General features: G+C 41.3%; 1 protein-coding gene across 9 annotated transcripts in view; it reads right to left on the minus strand.

Moving 5' to 3' along the window:
* The window catches only part of dysf (dysferlin, limb girdle muscular dystrophy 2B (autosomal recessive)), a 105,537-nt gene that overhangs the window by 18,072 nt on the left and 72,431 nt on the right, over window positions 1-15,034 (minus strand). For all 9 annotated transcript variants that reach the window (XM_014408470.4, XM_014408468.4, XM_014408469.4 and 6 more), the window contains 5 exons: window positions 7,432-7,560; window positions 7,027-7,182; window positions 6,755-6,846; window positions 4,205-4,375; window positions 3,435-3,577 (listed from right to left, as the gene is read on the minus strand). In XM_014408470.4, the coding sequence (XP_014263956.2) occupies window positions 3,435-3,577; window positions 4,205-4,375; window positions 6,755-6,846; window positions 7,027-7,182; window positions 7,432-7,560 (691 nt within the window). The remainder of the gene's footprint in view (window positions 1-3,434; window positions 3,578-4,204; window positions 4,376-6,754; window positions 6,847-7,026; window positions 7,183-7,431; window positions 7,561-15,034) is intronic.

A 15,034-nucleotide genomic window follows, 5' to 3' on the forward strand; every position in this document is an offset into this window, starting at 1 on the left:
GAGGAAAATGAAAGAGGAGCAAAGCAGAAGGACGAGACTAGGCAAAAGCACAGAGGAGGGATGAGACGAAGTGGAAAGCCAAAAGATATATTTAATTTGACTTCTGAGACAACAAACCCACAGAAAAGAGAACAAGAGAAGCAATTCATATTAAAACTAAAAGGAAGAAAAATACAACCGAAAAAAAGAGGATGGAGAGCAAAAAGTAGAGAGGCACAAAGGATGGAAGAAGAGCAGAAACTCAAGACAGAAGAAAGAAAAAACAAACGAATGTGACGAAGAGGTGGAGAGAGTGAAGAAAAGCCAAACTCATGAGGGGAGGATGAGGATCGTGGCCTTTTGGCCAATTAGCAGCCCCGTTTGATGGACAGCAAGCTGACGCACAGTAACCGCGGCAACTGTGGAAAGAAAACGCTGCAGCAGCGCTCCTCACCAACCGAGAGACGACCATGATGTTGACGTTGGCTCGTCCACACAAGAACGCACACACACACACGTACCATAAATCACCCCCCCCCCCCCTCAAAAAAAAAAAAAAAAAAAAAAAAAACGACAAGCGTGACCCCCGCACCGTAGCAGCCTGCATGGAACATATGTGTGGGTCGGCTTTGTGTGCACACAGGGATGATAATGAATCTTGAATATTTATCTCATCACTCCACTCTTCAGGTGGTCCTGCGGTTTCACTCCCCCACCTCCTTTTTCTTCTCTACACCTCCATTTCTTTAGTGGCAGAGGAGGAGGGTAAAACTGAGGCATTGGGCAGGGAAGGAGGGGGTGATGAGGGTGAGAAAGCATCAAAAGAAAGTGAGTAGAAGGAGTGAAATGTTGGAAAAATTGAACGGGGGAAGCAAAGAAGTAGAAGAGCAAGGAGAAAGTACGAAAGGATAGAAGGGGAGCAAATGAAGGGGAGGAGGATGAAAGGCAAAACCGAGAAGAAAGATGATGATATTAAATGTAAGGTGCGATTCATTTGAGAAAGTTTTTTTTTTTTCCAAGAAACCAAATGTTGAGATCACATTGACTCACAGTGTTAGTTCAGGTAACTGTTAAGGTAAGTTCTTCCTTAGACACCTCAGGATGTTACTGAACACTTCCCCGTTAGCCCTGAGGGGAGACTTAATCACAGCGTGCTGTGATTGACCCTGTGGATGTCTGATAAAGCTACAAACTACTAAGGGAGACAGAGCTTTTGCCACTGTGGCCCCGAGACTGTGGAACTCTCTCCCACTGAGCTTAAGATCTGTGGACTCAGTCGTTCTTTTTTTAAAAAACAACTAAAAACACATCTTTTTAGAATTACATTTTGTTAACTTTTGCCTGTTTTTGTTTTATACTTCGTCATCCCTGTGTGAAGCACTTTGTGATCTTTTTATCTAGAAAGGTGCTATATAAATAAAATTTTACTTTACTTACAAACGTGCTCCTGGTTTCACTCCTGACCTGCTGGTGCCTGTTGGGGGTGACTGTACCTCAGGTTATCTACTAATTGGAAAGATGGTGGTTCGATTCTTGGCTGCTCCAGTTTGCATGCCTTGGCAAAGATACTGAACCCTGGGTTGTATTCATTGAAGTGTGAATGTCAGATAAAAAGCACTTACGTGCAGAAAAAAAGAGCTTGTATGGATGATTAATTTTATTTTTATAAACTGTTCTGCACATGTGGAAACATGTGCTTTCAAACTAGACTAGAATAGAGCTTGAAATCAAAAGCGAAAATGAACAATATCAACCCAAGAATAATGTAAATCCCAACAAATATGGAGAGGGGATGGTGGAAAAGAACACGTAAGAAGGAAAACATCAGAGACAGAGAAAGAAATTAAGGTGCCAGAAAGTTCGAGATAATGATGAGAGTGAGTGAAAAGAAAAGAGGAGAGGACGGTGACAAGGAGGTAAAAGGAAAGAGAAAAACAAGAAACAACAAGAGGGAAAATGAGGGTGATGTAGACGGCGTGATGGATGCTGTGAAGAGCAGAATCATGGGGTCAAACTGAAAGAAGAACAGAAAAGATGAAGAAAGAAAAGCAGAGAATAGAAAGGAGGAAGAAAAGCACAAATAAAGGAAGAAAAAGAAGAGAGTGAGGGGGATATGGGTGCAGTGGGAATACAGTGCAGACTGATTTACTTGCTGTAAATGTACTTAAGGGGCACTGAGCATACGTGAATATGTGGACGGTACAAATCTGCGGTTTGTATTTTTGGTAAGCAACTTAATCAGCTGTGTGAAAAGTGTGTTTGTGTTTGGCGGAGCGACGCTCTAATCAAAACACAAACAGCATAACAGCTGCTAAGACCGAGACATGTCCACCAAAGCTGGTAGAACGCCATTTAATATCTGATCTGTGGAGTCCTTTTACTCAATTTAAAAATGTTTTACTGTTCTCAAATCAGATTTCTTACGTTTTTCATGATGGCATCCCTGATTTGTTTATTTATTTAGGCATTTAGCCATCATTTGACAGTGAAACTGAAAGTGAGACCTTCACGTCTTCTGCTCTGCCTCTGCTCCCACTCACTGCTGTAAGGTTGTAAACTACTGCTCTTCTTTGTGTTATGCAGTATTTGCCCCAGTCCTCATTGCTTAGCTTAAATACTTCATCAACCAAATTTTTATATTAGACAAAGTGAAGTCAGCTAAAAGATCTCAAAAACAACAATATGGACTATGGCGAAAAGGGGTTTGGAGGTGGTAATAGAGTCCCTGTGCAAGGTGAATATAGGATCTGCAAAAAGGCTTAAGTAGGTGTTATGTGCCAAAGCACCATCCACATGGATGGTAGGACCCAGGGTTTGCCAGCAGAACATTCCCCAGAGCATCACATTATCTCGGTGGGCTTGTGTGCATCCTGGTGCCAGGTGTTCCCCAAGTGAGCAACGCGCAAACCCGGAAAACATGATTCATCAGACTAGGCCACCATCTTCCATTGTTCTGTGGTCACTGTAGGTGCTTTCGGTGGTGGACAGTAGTCAGCATGAGCACTCTCACTGGCCTGCAGCTATGTAGCCACAAACCCAGCAAACTGTGACTCTCTCTGTATTCTGACACCTTTCTATCAGAACAAGCATCGACATTTTTAGCAGTTCGAGCTACAGCAGCTCGTCTGTTGGATCAGACCACACGGGCCGGTCTTTGCTGCCATGTGCATCAGTGAGCTTTGGCCACCATGACCCTTTTGCTGGTCCACCACCGTTCCTTCCTTGGACCACTTCTAATAGAAACCGACCACTGCAGACCGGCAACATCCCATAATAGCGGGAGGTTTGGAGATGCTCTGATTCAGTGACAGTGCTCTAAACTGTATGCCTGATCAATGTACAGCTCAAGTATTTCATATCTATATACAGTAAATGTATCAATATAACGAACGGTATAGATTTATTATTGCACGTGTTTATATACTTCAGTTGAATTGTGAGGAATGGTCACTCACCGAGGTCGGCAGCGATGTATCGTTCTCCTTTGAAGCGGACTGCTTCGTCTTCATAGACTGGCTTCCGCAGATTTCTTCTCTCACAGAATCTGTATAGCAGCTGCGTGGGTGTCAGCTGGTCTCGCCACTGGTTTACTCCAGATCTAACAGGTGAGAGACAAAAAAATAATATAAATAAAGTCTTATTTATTTTGTTATATCTGTCTATAATCCATCCATCCATCCATCCATCTTCATCCGCTTTGTCCGGGGCCGGGTCGCGGGGGCAGCAGCCTAAGCAAAGAGGCCCAGACCTCCCTCTCCCCAGCCACCTCCTCCAGCTTGTCCAGGGGAATACCAAGGCGTTCCCAGGCCAGCCGAGAGATATAATCTCTCCAGTGTGTCCTGGGTCTGCCCCGGGGCCTCCTCCCGGTGGGACATGCCTGGAACACCTCACCCAGGAGGCGCCCGGGGGGCATCCTTGTCAGATGCCCGAACCACCTCAGCTGGCTCCTTTCGATGTGGAGCAGCAGCTGCTCTACTCTGAGCCCCTCCCGGATGGCCGAACTTCTCACCCTATCTCTAAGGAAGGCCAGCCACCCTTCGGAGGAAGCTCATTTCCGCCGCTTGTATCCACGATCTCGTCTGTCTATAATCATTGTCACAAAAAAAAGGTTTTGTTCTCACATCCATTTCTGTTGGGTGACATCTGGAACAGTTCAGGGTCTAATTTTATCAGTTTAATTGAAATTCAGTTTAAGCTTAATAAACAGAAAAAAATGTCTCCTCACACATGATATGACTGTGGCAGGCCACACATGGCTCCATATTTGGACAGGAAGCGGTTCTCCAGGTCAATCACCGTCTCGCCGATCTTCTCGTCTTTGGTGAGCATGTCGTGGTCGTACAGCATCACGCGAAGGTCCTTTTCCAGTGGGAGAGAACATGTGAGCTCAAACATCCTGTAGATAAGGAAAGCAGAAAAGGATTTTCAGCTTTGGTTCAGGCATTAGGAGCTTTCCAGTGGCCTCTCACGCGTTTGTGTGACCACATCAATGACAGGAATTGTGATCACATTTTAAATGCATGTAGAAGTGATTGAAATGCATATACAATTTTTGTGGTTTTTAAGGCCAAAATTATGTCCTAACATGCAATGTCAGATAAAACCTCCTGGAAAAGGAGCATAAATCTGCACGTCCACTTGAAGGAACTTCTTAAGTTTCACTCCTGTGATGAGTAATGTGTGCTGGTCTGCTAGGACATTTGTCAAGCCTATCCCCCTGTTGCCGTCTTCATGAGTCTATGGAAAGACATTTTAGCAGAACGCTGGTGTGCACTGACTTGTCACACTGACTGAGAGCAGTTTACAGCCAGCAGTCGGAGCTCTGATGTGCACCAAGTTTCTGCTCTACTGTGGTCTGGTGCTCTGATTGGTTTGTGTGTAGTGACCCCTACTGGCAAGAAAACACACATAAGGGCGAAGGACACAAAATAGAGTAACAAGCATACGAAAGAGTGACAGAGTGAATTCAGTATGTGTGCTTATGGAAATAATTCTGAGTCATGTATTTAGACTGGATCCTCATCATCCTCATCATCATCATGTAAGACATGAGTTTGCAGAGCTGTCCCTGTGTCTGTCTGGTTTCTCTGGGTACTCTCACAGTCCAAAGACATGCACTTAGTGGGGTTAGGTTAAATGGTTATTCTACATTTCCCATAGGTTTGAATGGTTGTGGGTCTGTGTTAGAACTGGGTCAGACTGGCGACCTGACCAGTGTGTACCCCGCCTCTCGCCCTATTGTAGGTGGGATAGGCTCCTGCCCACTGTGAAGCTGAATAAGGATAAGTGGAATAGAATAGTTAGAGGATAGTTAGTTGGGTTTTTTTAATCAAGATTTTTTTTGTTTTATGAACATTTTACAATGGATTGTCTTTTAATTATTTTAAGAATCCATGTTTTATTATTGTACCCTCTTTAGTTTCATTTTGTCAGCTTCTTTTAAAGTCATTATATTTTATTAGCTCTAAAAAAGATAGAGAGAAGCTTTAATAAAATTATACAAAAGTTCTCTATAACACTGCTTCATGCTAAATTTATGCAGCAATCACCAGAGCTGGATTACCAACTAAGCAAAGAGGCCACCTGCTGATGACGTCTCATACTCAGCTGGTTTTATTAGTCTCCAAAAAAGTCTATTTGCTTTATCGACCACCAATTGATTACTTTTTTTCAAATAACTTTTAATTATGCTTATGTATATGATGGTTGAAGTTGATATTAAACATGGCAAATGAGCAAAGGTTCAAATAATACATTCTGTATATGTATAAGTAATCCCTGTGAGCACAATGCTCAGGTTTCAGGCAGTTTTTGTCTGCTCTTAGGCTCTGTAAGGTGTCAGAGTAGATGTAGTCATTAGAGGGAAACTGCTCTGTCTGTGAGCACAATAGCCCCACCCAAACCTTCTGTTTGTAAAGGACATCCAATCACAGGGAAGTTAGCTTAACAAGGAGGTGGCCTTAAAAGGAAGTGCAGTAAAACAGCTAGAGGTAAACAGACAGAGGAACAAGTCCTAATATAAGATTAACAAATATTTGAAGTTTGCAAAGCGACTCTAGTAGAGCTCAAGAATAAACATGAGGATGTGGAAATGAGCATAATCAGTCCCAGAGTGCTGAATATAAACAAATGCAAAATTTAAACTTCAGTTTAGTTAAAGAATAACATTTAAAAGTTAGTTTTTGTACTGCAACCTCAATTATTATTATTTTTGTCCAAACTAGGAATCAGCCGGGACATACAACCTTCATCCCTCTACACATACACAAAGATTTGTGGCACAGCTAGATACAGGCTGAATCCACATCCTTTTAACTTGGGGACAGATTGGGACCTTTATACATGATACGTGATAACAGTGCAACATGTGTACACTTCATCCTACCCCTGTGTAAATTGTGTAATAAATAGTTTCTCATGGTATATTTTCCTGTTCTGTATTTTGTTTTTTAACATTTTATTGATATTAAGACATTCAATATAAAACAATTCATCAATTAACAGGAACCCATGGGTAGGTATTCAGTTCCCTGTGAACCATTGCGGTTTATGTCAAGTGGTATGAAATATGTGCCAGGGTGTGCTGGTTTGCATGGAATAACAGAGGATAGAGGAGTGAAGTTTAAGGAAGCCTGCCTCTAGACCAGAGACTCTGAAAGTCTGTGGATCGCCTCCGAGTCAGCAAGATCGGGGAAGTCCAGACTTTTGGTTTTAGGCACAGATAGACAGAAAGGGGGGAAAGAGGGACAGACCAAAGAGGCATTAGTGTACGTACTTTCCAAAGACTGGGTCCAGTGTACAGGGGATGTAGTTTTCATGGTCGTTGACTGACTTCTTCCCCAGCGTGATCTTCACATACGGGTCACACTGAGAACAACAAGCTTTCTGTTAACTCATGTCATCTTCTATTTCCTTGGTATCACTTATACCCTCCTTGGTACAAATCTTTTCCTTGACCTTAATGAGTATCCTAACCATGAGTACCTAATTCTGGTTACATTTTCTAGCCATCCTCTTCTACATTTCTCTCCCTTTCTCCCCTTATACCTTCCCATTGGGGTCTTTGGGCTGGAGTCCATGAGCCTGGATGATGTAGACTCGGACCAAGCACTCCTCGATGCCATTGGGAGGCAGCTTTCTGAACTGCCTTGGGGGAACAGGGGCACCGGGGTCATCTGGCAGGGGGTAGATCTTAAACATGCCCTGGTTCATAAGGGAGAGGGGTGGAGGGATTGTGAATTAAAGAAGTAGATGTGAAGTGGTGTAAAGGAAGCTTTTAAATTAATAAGTACCGACAAAGATGAATGAATCGAGATAAGCTCTAGGCACAATTTAGCATGTGATATGTGATACGTAACTTCACATCAGGCTGCAACAACTTGCAATGTGGCGACTAGAAGAAAATGGCAAATAGTGAGACTCGACCGAACAACTTTTAAACTTTGCATTTACCTTGAACTCTCCCACCACTGAGGGATCTTCTCCTTCATCTTGAGTCTTTCCTCTGTACAGTTTGAATGTTTGGCAGAAATCAGAAAGTCCTTTAAAATCCTCGATCTTCTCCAGCTCCCGGTCATACACCTGAGGAGGAAGAGCAGAGCGGGATAGGAGTTTATTTAGCCCTAAAACAGGTGTATTTTAATAGCTGACTCACACATTACAAAGTAATAGATACGTTTGGGGCAAAAAAAAAAAAAAAAAGAGAAAGAGGAAAAGCAGAATAAGGAGGTAGGAGAAAAAAAAGAAAAAAAAAGACATTTAAGAGAGTGTAAAAGAGGGGCAGAGATGGATGAAAGTCCACAGCGCAACAAGATGTGGAGATGACAGAATGAAAGACATATTTTAAATTACAGAAGACTCAGAAAGGAATAAAAGGAAGAGACGCTTGGGGTATGGAAGGAGGACACATCATATGCTTACTATTTAGAGTAGTGAACATGAAAACATCAGAGCCAATGAAAATTGGTGAGCAGACAAAGAGAAAGAAGAAGAGGGGCTGTGAATGTAAACGCAGAGAATGAGAAAGAAAATGCTTTTTGGATCTGTCGCAATCAACATGTTTAAAATTTCAAATAATGAATTCAGAGTATGTAAAAGTAATCCCTGTGAGCCAAAAGCTCAGCCTTCAGACTGAGGTTTTCCAAGTCTTGGATCTGCATGATGTCATAGAGAGGGGATATCCCCAAGGCCTCAATTATACTCTGTTGCAGACAAGGACACAGGCAGCTGGAGGCACCACGGCTGAGTAATCATTCCTGTTATACTTCACTGAAGTCCACTGCCTCGGATGCATGCAGATGCATGCAACGCAAAGTGTCCACAGAGGAGACCACCTGATGTTCAAGCCTTTTATGAGGGACAGCCAATCACAATAAAGTTGGTCAAAATAGGGAGAAGCCAAACATGGATGAATTGAGGTCCAGTAAAAGATACACAAGGCTTATTTTAAGCTGTGAATCATGCAAAGCTAAAGAGCTCATCAATATATAAGAATAACAGTGGTGTTTACATCTAATTCATGTTCAGTTTTTAAGACATTATCAAGTTTATCAAGTTTTTTTTCAAATTAGATACACATGTGTGAGAATTCAATGGGTCCAAAGCATGACTAGATTAATTTGTTTTCATTAGTGATGATTTTCTACTTCACTAACTCAGTCAAATTCATTGACTTTCTTCAGCTTATCAAGTTCTGGAAAGTCACAATCTAGTATGTGAAAGAGGCAGCCAACTGAAATCTCATATTTGTCACCAGCTACAGGTTGTGACACCAGTCACTTTTGTGTTTGAAATTTCGCATCTGTAACAATTATGATGAAAAAGTAGGATAGACTGAAATGAGCTCCAGTCACACAGGCACAGAGACTGATCTGTGACCATCTGGCAACCATCTGTGAGGGAAAAACACATATTCCCCAACCAGTTGCGAGTGGCTGTTGGATGTTAATGGGATTTGCTGGTGAAATGCTTGCTAAAGTCTCCACTTACGCAGTCCAACAAACCAGCCAGTGACCCTGTGATAACAACCTGTTGCTGGGGGAACATGTGCACTCCCAAATCTCATTATTGGAAGATTGTTGTTAAACAAAAGGCTGTTGTTTCTTTCTTGCAAATGTTTTTTTCAAGTTATGCAGAAACTAAGACAGTGGTCTTGCAAGCACTTTTTCAAAATGAATTGAAAGAGGGAGGAGAAAGGTTGTGAAAGCAATGAGATGCTTTCCATTTACTTTGTTATTAAACTGGGAAGGGGAGGAAAGAGGATTGTTCGGAAATGAGGAGAAACAAGGGGGTTGTGTTGGATGAAATGAAGGGTGTACGGTTAATGCTGTGAAAGGAGAGAGGTGAAAGAGTTGGAAAAGCAGGAATGGGGGCAGGAACTGTGGAAACATACCGACGACGGGGGTGATGTAAATGAATGAAAGGTCTGGAAACAGCGATTCATTTCAGTACTTCAACACCAAACCCAAAAGGGCAAGGCAGAGCATGGAGAAAAAGGCTCTGGCAAAGCATATACAGTTAATAATGTATAGGATACACACAGGTACTAAACAGATACCTTGCTGATTAAACCACGATATGATTAAATCATATCACTTATAGAAAATGTACTTAGAAATTACGTTTTTGATATAAAGTTTAGCTAAATTAACCTTACATGAAAAAAAAGACAGAAAATAGCAAACCTTTCTCGATCAAAACGTTAAAGGTCACCTTCTCAAATTCACCAGTTAACAGTTTGCATTTTATTTTTCTTTCTTTTAAAAAAGCTCAAAATAACACTTTGAACTTGTACTGACATCTACCATGAAGCAGAGACTCAAAAAAGCCATTGGTTCTGACTAAGAAATAGCTGGCTTGTTCTCAACAGAGCAAGACAAGTTTGGAAATGCACCCAATACCAATGGAGATGGAAGGCGGTGGGAAAGGAGACGCCAAGAGACAGGCGAAGTCATAACAAGGGTGGTAACAGCGGTGTCTTTGTGACAGAAGCAAAACTAACCAGTTCTGCTGTCTGTTGCAGGGCAGAAGCAAAGATGTGAAATGAGTGGTCAGAGTGTGGAAGCAGTGGAGTAAGCCCAAGGTTTGAGAGAACATCACTGTGTGGATTGAAAAGGACAGTACAAAGAAGGTAAAATGGAAAAATTAGGAGATGAGGTAAAGGCTGATGTAAGACAGCAAGAAAGTAAAAAAAAAAAAAAAAAAAAAAATGCAGCGCACCCACTAGAAACCACAGTGGCAATCACAGCTCTTGTTCCTGAATGTCACCAGTCAAAGCTGTTTTATGACTTGGTTTACCAAATTGTTTAAATCATGAATGTTTTTTTTTTAATTGCTATAAATCACTTTAGTGCTAGCTAACTTTTAGAGTGTTACAAGCTATGCACTAGCATTAGCATTATACTCTTTCTTCTAGCCTGTATTAACTTTAAGGTCATTGTACACAATGAGATAAACCATGTATCATGTGCCCTGCATAAAAATCAGATGTGACAAACATGAACTTAGTGAAATACCACATAAAAAACTTCAACTGACTCTTGCTCATGTATGGATGCTTGATTAGGACTTGGTGTCACATTTAAATGCAATGATAACCCTTTAGGCTACGTCCACACTAGCCTGGATAGATTTGAAAACAGCGTTTTCATCCGAAAACGCTTCGCGTCCACACTAGCGTTTTCAGTCGTTTTCACAGAGTTGTGTGTCCACATTGAAATGGACGAAAACGCTTACGTTCCAGTACTGTGCATGCTTGAAATGCAAGAAGATTCGACCTGCCTCATTTCTGTCTGCCGCTTATTTCTGTCTGCCGCTTATTTACTCTTTGAAACGTCGCGGCAAAATGTCGAGGAAAGGCACAGAGTTTTTTTAAATGGACTAACAATGATGTGGAGTTGTTGCTGCGAGTAACACAAAAGTATAAAGTAGAAAAACAAAACAACTGCTGTATAATGCCCTCCGCTATCTTAGTTTAATTGGTCACATGACTGCATCATATGACTAACATGCATCATCGTTTTACAAAGTCTGCGTTTTCACTGTCCACACTGCGACGCGAAAGCACCATTTTCAAATGTATCCGTTTTCGAGAGCGTTTTGTAAACGCTGCGTTTTCCATGAGCGAAAATGCCGTCTCAGTGTGGACGAGAGGCCAAGACGGAGAGAAAACGATGCGTTTTTAAACAAAAACGCATTAGTGTGCACGTAGCCTTAGTGTCATTTGTTTGCATGTTTCAAACCAGAGCATTAACACGGTCTTGACTGTGCCATACCTCCTGCCTTTTTAAGTTTAAGTTCAAAGATGTCTGCGTTGCTGAAACTGGAGCTAATAAATCTTACTAAACGGTAGGAAACACAAAATACATGTAACTCCACACAGATTATTACAGCCTATATGGAGAAATATTAGCTTTGATATTAGCATTGCTAGCAAAGCATAGCATTATCTTTGTGCTAATCATTGCGTGTTGACAGAGCATATTGCTATCATGTCTGTCTAACACAGCCTTTGTCTTCATCATGTTTAAACCATGTATTTAGCCCGATAATGTAAAGTAAGTTTTATGTGAACTTTTTGGTGCTTTCAAACTTATTTTATTCAAACACTGTTGCAGCTGAAGCATCATAGTGGCAAAACCCAAGGCTTTGTCTGACAGCAAACCCATGCATTTAGCTGTACTTCAAACTTATCATCAAAATGAAGCTGATTTAAATGATTTTGAATGTCACATGGTAATTGGTGACAGACAGGCTGGTCTGAGTATTTCAGAAACTGCCGATACTAGGATGACCAAATGGAGAGTGGTCAGGAAAAAGAGAAAATATGCAGTGAGCGGCACTTCTAGGGGTAAAAATGCCTCACTGATACCAGAGGTCAGAGGAGAACAGCTGGACTGCTTTGAGCTGTAACACAATAACCAGGGTGTTTTCTATTTTCCAAATGAAGATTTGCAAAATAGTATCTCTTAATTCACAAGAAGATTGGCTACAGTAGCAGAAGACCATACCGAGTGTCACTTATGTCAGCCAAGAACAGGAAACGCAAGCTACAATTCACACAAGCTTCTATTGTCAAAACTGGACACTAGAAGATTGGAAGGACATTGTCTGGTCTGAGGAGTCTCGTACAATATGATGATAAAAACATATGTTTAAAAAAAAAAAAAAAAAAAAAAAGGTCTTTCTTAATTTTGACTTTTTTCTATAGTGATAGCGGGGAACTGGCCACACTGAAGTTCAATTCAATTCCGTGTTATTTATATAGTACCAAATCACAACAACAGTTGGCTCAAGACGCTTCATATTGTAAGGTAAAGACCCTACAATAATACATGCAGTGAACATTTTCATTCATTCTGATGAAGAAAATCTTTGTGGTATTTACTTATTCTCTAGTGGATTGCATTATTCTTCCAGACAATTAATTTTATTCTCCCATTTATGCCAGTTTATTTATTTTTTTAGCAAAGTCTCTATTTTCACTTGTTCTCAAATATTTAGCCCTTTTCGAATGTCATTTTCTTGTCCACCTTCATATGAGTGGCACACCAGTGTGCTAAATTGGTGATGTAACCGAAAAAGTTTTTGCAGCAGCGGGAGGAGATGGAAACAGAACCAGAAAGGTGACAAAATGAGGGGAGCACAAAGCCAAGGCTGAGAAGAAAAGTAAACAAATTTTCCTCAGGTCAGAGCAAGGGCTGGAAACTGTGTCTGCTGACAGTTGCTACCCAAAGACAGTGAAAGGTCAGAGGAAATCAGAAAAAGAGGTTGAAAAAGGTTGGAAACAGCAGCTAATTTCTCTGTGACAGTAGCAGATCTGAGTTAAGGACTTGTCAAAGACATAAAGGAAACAGAGTGGGAGAAAAGTGGAGAGGGGCGGGGGGGAGTAAATCAAAAGGAGGTGTTGGCACCGAGCTGGTCGGTGAAAGGGTGAAAGTGAGGCAACGTGACGATGGAATCAGTGGCTCACTGGTCATTTCACTAGTTTCCATCCAACTGTCAACTGAATTTTGAGCAAAGTTTTGAAATGTCGCAAAAACTCAGAGGTGACTTAGATGTGTTTCCATCGGACAGGGTGAAACCATTTAATAGGCTCCTGACTGAAAAAAATACAACCACTAGAAAAATGGAAAGAGTCTTTCAAGGGTCAATGACTATTGGGCAAGATGTAATTGTTCTCTACTGTGCCATTTAGTTTGAGCTCTACTTTAATGGTTTCATATAAAGAAAGAGGCAAAGAAATATTATTTGACATTACAGCACATATAGCATGGCTTTTATGGAAAATCTCTGGATGTTAAAACCTATTTTTGAACGTTTTTTTCATTAGATTCATGACTAACTGTGTTGCTATGTGATTTAATAATATTAATAAATACACTTAAAGCCTATCAATTACTAATATTTTACTTTTAAGCCCTTGATTTTGACTTTGTACAACATGTATGTCAGGGTACATGCAGACAACCTGTTGTTATTGCTGTGATGATGTGAAAGGGCTTTCAAGGCAGAGGTTAGAGCTCTAATTAAAGAGTAATAAAAAAGGCAACATTCTGACATGATTAGTCATTTGTTTGGGAATCAGACAAGAGACTGACGTGTGCTTTGAATCCCGGTGGAAGGAAAGGTCGCCGTTTGGGCCAAGAGAAACGGGATAAGGGTTGAACAGAGCGTGGGCGATCAAGGGTTGCTCCTGGGATGGCGGCAGACTCTTAAAGGACCAGACTATAGACAAACATTGACGACGGCTCATTTCGGAGTCGCCAACATCAGAGCACAGCCTTTTCCCTGAATCTCTCCCACTGTGGTGTTCCCAAAGCAAATTCAACATGGATGAGTCATGGATGAAGAAGTTAGGGAAACGGACAGAATGTCACGATGCCGAGACTTGTGATGATGGAGCATGAGAAGAGAGGGGGAGGAGGGGAATGACAGACTGACAGAGTGAACTGGCATTAGGGCAGATAAATGATTTAAATGGTGAGGTTTAGAGCAATGAACGGGTTTTAAGAAAAAGGAACAAAGGCTAAAGGCGTCTCCATCTTTTTCATGTTTTCTTATTACTTTCTCAGTTTTTTATTCTTTCTGCTACTGTTACCTTTACCCTATTATACTCTCAGAAATAAGGGTATGGTAAAAGTCAATTTCTGTCCATACAAGTCCAAGGTGCATGAATTACACATCAATTAATTGTTGGGACTCCAAGCATAGCTGGACTGGCCATCGGGCATACCGGGCATTTGCCCGGTGGGCCGCTGGCGATTTTTTGTTTTTATGGGCCAATGGATTTTTTATTTATTTATTTTTTTTTATTTTTTTAGGAAGGGTATATATAATGAAAGGTGTTGGATTGGCCAATTGGTCATGATCGACTCTGGGCTGGACCAATTACAGCCGAGGAGGCCGGATGCACCCTCCCCCTTGTTTAGCAATCACGTGATTTTCGCGCATTGCATGCTGGGAACTCGTGGCAAAACAATCCAAGTACCGCATCAAACGCAAGCATTTGCAGCACCGCAAAACGTTCATTCTCCGGTTCCAATACCTTCTTGTTTTTTTCTTTGCCGCACAAAAAAGGAATGTACAAAACAAAAGGAGAACCATGCCGGTCCGTACAAAGACAGACTCGACGAAAAGTCAAAGAAAAATACGAGGAAAAAATCAAAGGAGTGAAAGGGTCAGACCCTTACGAGCACACAGAGGGACAAAAGACGTTAGCGTGCTGCCCAACTTTCACCACGCTCAGATTTATAATCATACGGTTCTTGGAGTGAATGCATACACTCATGAAGTTTAGTAACTTCAGGTCACTGCAACAAGCCCAGGTACAGTTTACCGACGGATGGGTACAGGACCTTGAAATGCACCGTGTAGAACGAAAGACCATCGTACATATCATAAGTTTACCAGTCTCACAAATCGTCTTCATAAATACACATTCGTTAACCGTTTATTAATATAACCTTTGAGCTCAACGGTAATTAATTAGCAGTGGAAATAATTTCTGGTAGCATTACAGAAATGTAGCAGTGACAATAATACTGTATGCTGTAAT

The sequence above is a fragment of the Maylandia zebra genome, linkage group LG3, assembly GCF_041146795.1.
Source record: "Maylandia zebra isolate NMK-2024a linkage group LG3, Mzebra_GT3a, whole genome shotgun sequence".
NCBI lineage: Eukaryota > Metazoa > Chordata > Actinopteri > Cichliformes > Cichlidae > Maylandia > Maylandia zebra.